At 39.9% G+C, this 9809-nt stretch overlaps 1 protein-coding gene across 1 annotated transcript in view; it reads left to right on the top strand.

The window, feature by feature from the left end:
* The first annotated feature begins 2517 nt into the window (after nucleotides 1–2517).
* mapkapk2a (MAPK activated protein kinase 2a) overlaps nucleotides 2518–9809 on the top strand; it is a 30630-nt gene continuing 23338 nt past the window's right edge. Inside the window, exon 1 of the mRNA XM_069678941.1 lies at nucleotides 2518–3279. Within this exon, the coding sequence (XP_069535042.1) occupies nucleotides 3031–3279 (249 nt within the window). The 5' untranslated portion in view covers nucleotides 2518–3030. The remainder of the gene's footprint in view (nucleotides 3280–9809) is intronic.

The following is a 9809-nucleotide window of genomic DNA, read 5'->3' as shown; positions in this document are numbered from 1 at the left end:
CATTATCAAAAGCACTTTGGTTGTGAACACCGAGTTCAGCTGAAATATGATTCAAGGCAAGACTTCTGTTCTCAAAAAGCTTAGACCGCTCTGCCATCTAGTGGCTACAAGAAGCGCTGCATTTAAGCTGCCAAAGGCTCACAATCAGTGAGGCCGAGAAAGAGAGTAAGAGAAGAGTTTACGACACAGAACATCAGATGTGTTGGCATTTTAACATGAGATAACATTAAAGGGGCAAGTAAAGAAAAGGATTACATTAATATGATTACTGAGACCCTGGAAGGTTTGGGGGAAGCTGTATACCTTCTCCTAGTAACACTTCTTTAAAGGTAGCGTAGTTATTTTGAATGCAGTTTTTGTTATTCATCAAAATTCTCAGCACATTTGCAGACAGCAAATGAGAGACTCTAAAGAAGCCCTTTTCCTGCTGGTCAAAAAACCCGCTCACACCCGCTAACACCCGGCTTTTTTACTTAATGGGAAAGGTTACAATCTGCATTCAGACACAGGTCAAATGACTCTGTAGTAGACCCGGGTAATCGCCTCTGCTCCGATCGGCATTGATGGGAACACAAAACCCCTTGTCATCTCCACCCCCTTTCCGGCAAGATGCTATGCTCCATCGGTAACTTTTGCGTCTCCTTGTCATCTCAGCTACAAATTCTGCCCGTCTCCGTCCAAGCAGCGCTCGCACATCGTTCCAAATGTCAGCGCTGAGTTTGATAAAATGACTGACTGAGTAATAGATACAATAAAGACCTAACCACCGTAACATCTTCACTGTTTACTAACCCTGTCTCCGGCAGACGGTGACGCAGCAGAAAAGAGACCGAAAGAAGTAAACTCCACTGGCAATGGGAAAAGAGACAATCGGCATCTAAGCGGGTCTTCCCAGGTCTGAAAAATCAGCGTCAACGCGCTAATTCCAGTGGGAAAGGGTTATAAGTCTGATGTTTGACCCACCTATCTGCCTTCCTCTATGAACTCTTGCATAACCAGGGTCTTCCACAAGATAAAGAGCTAGTTTCACAAGAATAAGAAGAGAAAGGTTGTAAGATACAGTTTACAATGACAACGATGCACTGCGCTCCTCTCCACAATTGTTTTTGTTTACTCATCCTGCACCTTAAATGAGGCAGAGGATGTTTTTGGGAGTGACTTTGAGTGAGATGTTTCCTGTTTTCAAAATGTAGCTTACTCTCGCGGTTCCTTCTTCAAATGACCTACCCCAGCTTTGATGATAACACTTAGAAAACAGATAATTATGATGTTCTCAGGGTATGTCGCCATTGTCAGTGGTTTATTATTCATTTCATTCATTCAAAAAGGTGTCATGGATACTACAATAGCTAAATACATTAGTGATGCATTTTTTGTTTTTTGATATTTTGTGCACACGTTCCTGACAACAGGCATTTTCATCAATTGCTGACTTGAATACAAATCAATGCTAAGCTTCATCTACTATGCATTCAGTGCTTGGTCAATAGGACAATCTTCCATGTTTCTACCAGAGGCAACACTTGGTGAGAAAAGGAAAAAAACATTTCAAGAAGGTCAGGGCCGGGCTCAAAGTGTGGACTCTCAAGACAGGAAAGGGAGGAAAAGAGGACAGGAAGTGTTGTTTTCACAGAAAATATGGTATCTAAATTCTACAATTAAAGATGTAGTTGTGGTGGGTGTGGATGTCAGCATTTTAAGATTAATTTTAAGACCAAAAATGTAATATTAAAAGGATACAGTGATCAATGTTAGTTATAAATTGTTAAAGCTCCTCTGAGGAACTTTTGGTTTGTGTTGATTTTGGCAACCGCTGTGGATAAAGCCATACCTCTTATTTCTTTGCTGATTTTGTCCTGCTTGTTTAAGTGGTGTTTTTTAACAAACAGATCTCATCATGCTTTCTTTTAACAGTCATATGTATCACTCACTTTAAATTTTTGTGTGCAGTTAATCTCTTCATCTGACACAGTGGTTTCAGGCATCAAAAATAACTATTTAGAAATAATCAATCTTGTTGCTGGTGGTCTATTTTGCTTTTGTCGGTCACGTCGAGTAATCAGAATTAATTTCAGTCTGTTTTATAACCAGCGAAAAACTCCACATAGGGGCTTTAAATTCAGATTTAAATGGGAAAAATGTTGAAGCTTTCTAACCTTGAGGTAACCTACAGGGTCTATTACTGCACTAGCCTATCAAAACAATGCTCGAGGGTCTCTTCAGAACAGCAGAGGGTTAATCTGCTAACTTCAGTGACCCAATGGGAAATTTGATTTCCCTTTCTAAAAGCCTGAAGGACATACAGATTTAAGGGATATAATTGCCAAGTTTAAAAAATGAAAATGTATTTCTTACTTTTGACTATATTACGGTAATTTGAGTGAATCTAAGTCTTGAGGTCCCTTCAGTTTCTGGTCTTACATAAACGCAGTCGTTCCCTCTGTCGTGCTTCTCCTTTAAGCGCAGAAAAAACCCGGCCATGACGTCAGCAGTAAAACCTGCTCCTCCTGGTGTCTGTCCGTCGGAAAGTGAAGTGTGTTTGGCGTGCTAGTGGTCTCGGAGTTTCTCTTCCTCTGTTGTCTGTCCTTCGTTGAGTGTTGTGTTCGTTACTTTAACTTCACTTACGGTTTTTTTTATGATCTTAATTTAGAAAACAAGTCCCGTCGCCGTTTTATGGGACGTTTTAAAAAACTTCCTGAAGTGCTCTTTGAGGAACCGGCGGACGGCGGACCGTGTCGGAGATGGATAAGCTAACCGATAGCTGAGTTGTGTTAGCCGAGATTCACGGGTCAAGAATAGGATCCAGCTAGCATGCTAACAGCGAGCTAATTTAGCATTCTGTCGGCTAACCGAGTGACTTTGTTAACCTGTAACGTCAGAACAACTAACGGTTATTTCCCGGGCCTGGCTCCTCCACGGTTTGTCACAGGCCAGCTAACCCAGGAAGAAGACTCGGGTTGTATCTCAAGGAAAAAGGCAGAGAAGTTAAGTTGAGAGGCGGCTGTTCGTCTCTCAGCCCAGACCGAAAGCATGCTGTCTAATGCACAGAACCAGCCACTGTTTCCCAACCCGGCGGGCCAGCAGAACACGGCCGGGCAGCAGAACTCCGCGGGCCAGTTCCCCTGCTTCCCCTGCTTCCACGCCAGACCCAGCTTACAGATCAAGAAGAACGCCATCACAGATGAATACAAGGTGACCAGTCAGGTGCTGGGGCTGGGCATCAATGGAAAGGTGCTTGAAATCTTCCAGAAGAAGACTGGCGACAAGTATGCACTGAAGGTAAGTTTTATCGATAAATAAACAGGGTCCACTCCAGCTGTTGGTGTCTGGAGCTGTCACCGTTTTCAGTGGCGGTACAAACTATCTCAACAAAGGCCACACACCTTTCAAAAGTGACACAAATATTGATTTCATAAATGCCGCTTCAGTGTTGATATTTGTTTGTTTTTCTTGTTTTCTATTGTGTTTAATGTAAAAATTGAATGGCCTGCAGTCATAGTTTTTGTTGCTGGACACCCAAAACAAACTGGCGATCTGGGCTGGGTGATATGGCCAAAAATCGCGATATAGGATTTTTCATACCTCGATAAGGATGTATATCACAATATAGCATGTTTTCTGCTAATTTAACATTAGTTAAACAATTAGTCCATATGAAATAACCACATAGTAAAGCCTATTTTTGGCTAATCCTGTGTGAATTAAATACTTGACAAATAAAAAGTACTGAGTTTCCGTTTTCGCTTGGGCTGAGCCCGAGTCCTTTTCTGCACATTAATGTCCATGTTAATAAACAGCGCCTCCCTCTATGGTCTGCTCCAGGTTCACTTCTTAGTGCAAGGACTAGAACGGAAAGCATTGTCAAGATGATGTAAAAATTGCCATAAAGCAGTTCAGCCGCTAGTTTTGTGCCATCACGATAGAGACGATATAGAAAAACGCATACAATATATATCATTAACACAATATGAAAATGTCTCATTTTCATATTGTGTTAATGATATATATTGTCATATTGCCCAGCCCTAGTTGACAAACATTTTTTTAATTTAACATTTATTACTCTGTGATGCTCAAAGTGATGGTCAACATTGGCACTTCATATTCGCAGGTGATCTAGGATTTTAAACTTCTTCTTCATATGAAGTTAAGACAAATATACTGGAGTGTTTAATGAGAAAAATGCAATCATTTTCAGCCGGAACACCACTTCCTAGTGTATTTGTAATCCCCTTATCGCAGGTGCTGCAGAGTGTTGTGAACAGAGGGATGGGATATGGTTTCTCAATCTTCTCAAGAATTTTTCTGCCGTATGTCATTGGTTTGTGTGTCATTCAAAACCACCATTTTATGTGATGAGATCAAACTTAGATGAGAAAATGTGTGTTGGCAGTTTTAACTGTTTAAGTCTGTCCTTAAATGTTGGTACTCTTGTGTATCCTGTGAATCAGAAAAGCTGAGCACAGGCTGCAAAGTGACTCTGCAGTAAAAGGGACTTCCTCTAAAAAATCACATTCAGCATAAGTCAATGATTGATAAAGGACAAACGTCACAGCAGCTAGCCACACACAAGTGACCGAAACACTACACTGTGAGGCCATCTATTACTGTAGGCCAATTCAGGTATTTATTCACTGCTATGAAAGGGGTCGTAGTGTAGAGTTTGTACACAAAATGACATCCTGTGTGGTGTTTCTAACTGAAATGCACTCTAAATAACTGGGTCACAGCTTTCTTTACTCGCCCGTGTGTGTTTATTACCATTCACACACACACAGCTCTTACTCAAACCTGTTTTATGTTGCAGCTTTGTAAAGCAGTGCATGTCACATAAGTATGTATCATTGTGCACCTGTCTTTTCACAAGGCTTTCTGCTTCACCTCTTTTTATGTAAGACTATTATTACTTAAAACTGTAGAAAGCTGCAGTTGGTGGAGATGTTTGCATCGAGTGTAACACGATGTTAGTATTTTTGAAAGATATTCAAACTTAAGAGGGTTTTTGTCCTTGCACTCCAACCCCATTAGAGTACAGGTAGCATTCAGTATACAAAGGGAAAAAAGAGAGGTTATCTGCTCACTGAATGAAATGAAATAAATAGTTATGCAACCCTTTGAACAAGCAATTAAACATGTCTTTTTTGAATACTCGACAGAGACAAAAAGGTATTTCATCAAAAAAACATCCAGATGGTTCAAGGAAAATGTACGTACAAATGGATATGAAGAGGCGATCACACATTGTCATCAGGAAGTTTCTTTATTTATCCTGCTGCTGTTATTACACATTATGAATGTGCTTTGAAGTGACATGACCAATCCCCCATTTAGATTGACAAAGTAACATCCTCAAACCACCATCAGTGGCCTATCTGAATGGGTCAGCTCAAATTATGACACAGTTGGGACACTACCTGGCTATTGTGAAATGATGTCTCTGTAAGGAATGCAAATTTATTCAAGAGCATCACGTTTTAAATGTCATTTTAATGACTCACCAAAAAGAACGAGACAGAAGGAAAAACAAGACGGAGGGATGATTATGTTATCTTATGAAATGTGTTCCTCAAAATGAAGCATGTGATGATTTAATGTTTTAATTATCTGTTTCAAATTACCACATATATACACCTAACTAGTGGAAAATGCGTAGTATACACAACATCTGTAACGTGGTAGAACCGAGCAGCAGATGGGCTGTTATATTTGGTCCTTTATTTTGCAAAAGGCAAGAATGAAAAAAGTGAGATGCTCAGATTTAATATCCAAATAAGTGGCTCTGATGCAAAATAGGATATTTTCTTGTTTTAAATGATTTGTTGTGTTGGTAACTAGTGTAGAGCAAAGCAGTATGTAAAAAGATATTTGCATGGTATTATCGTAACTGAATATATAGCCTGACAAGCTGGAGCTGCTTCGTGAATTTTGGTCTGGGTCAGGCAGGGACTGTGAGTTCAGGCATTTAAGGATACTTGTGATAAGAGCAATTTGGGTGAGTTTCACTCGTGTTTAGCTGGGGTTTATACTCATCTGCCTTTCGTTATTTATGTCGGTGTGGCTTAAAGTTATACTGTTGAGGCTGCTTAGATAAGTGCCTTTCCGGCGTCCTGATGTTTCAGGAATAGGACAGTCCCTTTGTGCATCATGACCTTTAAGAAATTATAATACGATATAAATGTTAGAATAGTGAGTTTACCTAATACTTTATCATACACATCCTTTTCTACCTTGTTGACATTGCAAGGGCAAAATAAATGTCATTAAGGTCCCTATTAGAACAAATAACGGAAAGCAGATCACCAGACAAGGAATGTTAAGTAAGTAAGTTAAGTAGTTGTTAATTACACAGCACAAACTACTTACAGGAGCTCAGGGCTTCTCCTCTGAAGTTCATGCTTTATGTCTTTTATGTTATAACAACATAACAGGATGTAAGAATGTGTGGTAAATATTTCAGTGTATTAGATTCTGGACAGATGGCATCGGTGTGCGCCCTCTCTGCATACATATATATATACACACACACACACACACACACTTTTTAAAGCTATAGTGTGATTGTAAGAGGCTCCTTCTTCCTTCTAACCCTCAAATTACCCCTTAATCGGCTCTTAAAACTTGTTGCACTTTAGAGCTGGCATGTTATGTTGTAGCTTTACTTTTATCTTTTGCTCCGGCTCTTGTGAGACATACTGTTGCCAAATAGATTTGACGCCTTCACTGATGAACTAATGCCCTTGTTGTTGTTCCCTTCACTGACGTCAGCTGAGTCAGCCCCATCTCATTCATTGTACTCATTAGGTTTGCAGTATCCAGTCTGCCAGCCTGGCCCAAGGTGACCTCACCTTGTAAAACTTTTACCTGTCTCTCGAACTAAGTTTTGTGCTTACGGTGCAGCTGAATAATTTGTGTCTGTGTTTGTGGGAGAGAGATACTAGAAATGGAGAGACACTCGTGTCTTGGAAGTCCTAAAATGAACATACATATTTACCTTGGTTTGCATAATGCTTGATGTGTCCTACTGCAGAGGATCAATACCTTTGACTTTTGTTCGAGGCAAACCTATGTGCACGTCTGTGCTGATTGGTCTGCCTTTAAAGTGTCCTGACACTCGCACATTCTCAGAGGGCGTGAGGCATCTGCAGGTATCGTCTTACAGTGACTGCATTTATATGCACACAAGAAACCAGGTTATCTGGAGCAATCAGGCGAAGGCCACATTCTGACCTAAAATGGCACTGTGTTAAAAAACCTAAAGTATGAATGTGTATGTGTGACCCTGCTGCCACAGCGTATTGGTAGAGAAATGAAGAGTTTCAGAAAGTTAAGTTTGATTCCAAAGCTCCAACATGCTGCATGAATTTACAATTTATGAACTTAATTTGAATCTTGCGGTGAGTATTTTCTTGTGTCAGCCTTTATGGTGAACAGAATTATGCAGTTTATATTACAAGGTGTTCTACATTGAATCTGCACTTGAACGTAACACACACTCTGTTCTTAGATAAGGTTGTGCAGAGTTAGAACAGTGTGTGGGGTCAACCCTTTTTGCCAGACAGCACTGCATTGTGTGTGGGCAAACCTCAGTGTCTGGACCTCCCACTGTGCCAATGCCATGGTCTCGTATCATTCAACGAGGAGGCAGCAATATTTAATGTTGTTGGTATCTATTGCAGTTTAAAGCTGAAGGAAGGAGAATACACTGGACCATTTTGCTGTGCAAAACGGTCCAACAGGTTTTTAGAGCTTAAGGCAGTTTAGTTAGTTTTGTTTTTGTTGATAGTCATGGAGGCAAAGTCATACTTTATTTTTTGGTTTGTTGTGTTTTAGTTTTCTATTAGTTTTGTCCTTTTCTCTTTACTCGTTTCAATTTGTTTGTTGGCTCAACTAGGTCCTTAAACGTGTTATCATAGACTTCCTGCCCCCCCCGCCCTTACTTTTGTTTGTTTTTATTTCATGAGGCTTTCTGTTTCTCATTTGTTTCCACTTTCAAAATGACCTGTAATTGTACTGTCAGCGTTTTAATGTCAGGTTCAGTTGTGAAGGTCTGTGATTACCCGTTGTAAGTTAGTTCAGCCTAAGGTAAAATAAGGCTTGATAATGATATACCAGGTCTGCTCTGTGTGTTTGTAGAATGTTAAATCTTATTTCCACAATTTACCTGTACTCTTTTTTTCACCTTATTAAGTCACAAACAACTTTAATCTGATCATTACTTTGCTTCCCTTCAGTCATTTGTATCACTCACTTTAAATGTTTGTCCTGGAAGATGTAAACAAAGGCAGCGTGCAGTAAATCGCTTCATCTGACACCTACCCCCTGCCAGCGGTTTCAGGCATTAAACATCACTATATAGAAATAATCAATCTTGACGCTGATGGTCTGCTTTGCTTTTGTAGGTCATATAGAGTCATCAGAATTAATTTCAGTCTCTTTCATAACCAGCGAAAAACTCCTCACAGGAGCTTTAAGTCACAAAAGTTAATTATTTTTAATCGCGATTCAGTTTACACAGCACGTGAGACGCGTGTGCACAGGGAACGCTATTAATGACGTAGCGTCTCAAAACGATCGATCGGCAGCAAATGACATCGTCACCTTTTACAAGCTTTAAAATGACGACTGACTTACTGGCTTACTTTAAAAGGAAAAGGCCGCTGCTCAATCAAGTATATTTTTTGATGCGTTTATTTTTATCTGTAATTAATTAATTGAAATGAACGCGTTATTTTGACAGCCCTAGTTATTTTACATCAGCATTCTAAGTTTAATCTTGCGATATGTTTGATCATCCATATCAGCTAAAATTATCCAAGGTCATTCTCTTCATTGAAGTAAATGTTATCCTGATCTCCTACTGAGATTGTTTCATCACACCAGCATGTAGCAGTGTTAGCTCTCAACAACAAACTGTTGCTGTGGTATCTGACAGGCTTTTTTAAGAAAAGAAAAAAATTCCAGTCTTTGTCAGAAGCAGGTGTTCACTGCTGACTCCTTCAGTCTGGTTTTGCTTCATTTGGAAAGTTACTCAGTGATTGTGTCATTAAGGTGATGCAATCACAGACATAGTGACTAATTGTTTTTGTCACATCAGTGTTTCCTACTCATAGACTTTACTTGGTCTGGCCGCCAAGGTACGTTGATGGCCGCACAAGCACATTTGTACACCAATAAAAGCTTTTTAATTTTTTAGTGGTTCAAAACAACAACACCATCAACGATCAATGTATTAGTGGAGCGGGATAAAATGGTATGTTAATAAATACGTACACAATATCGTGTTTAAAATAGGGTAATGTATTCTTTCAAGCAGCCGCATGTATGCAGTTGTTCTGAAGGAAACGCTGCTTACTTTTTATGTTGTTGAAGTTATGCTTCCTGTAATTTGGAAAGATGTGCAAGTCACTGCAGTGAAGCAAACACACCTGTCAAGGGTATAATGAGAAAAGAGGAACAGGAACCGTTTGCCTGTTCCAGTCGAGTTTTTTTGGTTCTTGTTTGAGGTTTGGATTTCTGTAAATTTCTCATAGGCTACTGTGGAACAACAAGCACTCAGAGTTTGGATTGACACCCACCATTTAAACAACATAAATCAATCTGACTGTTAAACTTCGGCATGTCATAGGGGTTTCAAAAAGATCTAACGGAACAGCCAGGCCCAGCCTTAGTCATGAGATGGTGAGAGAAAGGAAGGAAAAGGAGGGAGAGAGGAAGGAAGAGGTTCTCTGTTGCCTCCGTTTGATTTATTTCTCTTCCCCTTCGAACTGTTTACTCATGATGAGCACTGATGATACTCTAAGATGTCTTTC

This window comes from Semicossyphus pulcher, unplaced genomic scaffold (genome assembly GCF_022749685.1).
Source record: "Semicossyphus pulcher isolate SPU_LCO1_2020_fin unplaced genomic scaffold, fSemPul1.0.p SCAF_3, whole genome shotgun sequence".
Classification (NCBI taxonomy): Eukaryota; Metazoa; Chordata; class Actinopteri; order Labriformes; family Labridae; genus Semicossyphus; species Semicossyphus pulcher.
The sequence above is the reverse complement of the archived record's forward strand: the minus strand, read 5'-3'. Positions and strand labels throughout refer to the sequence as shown.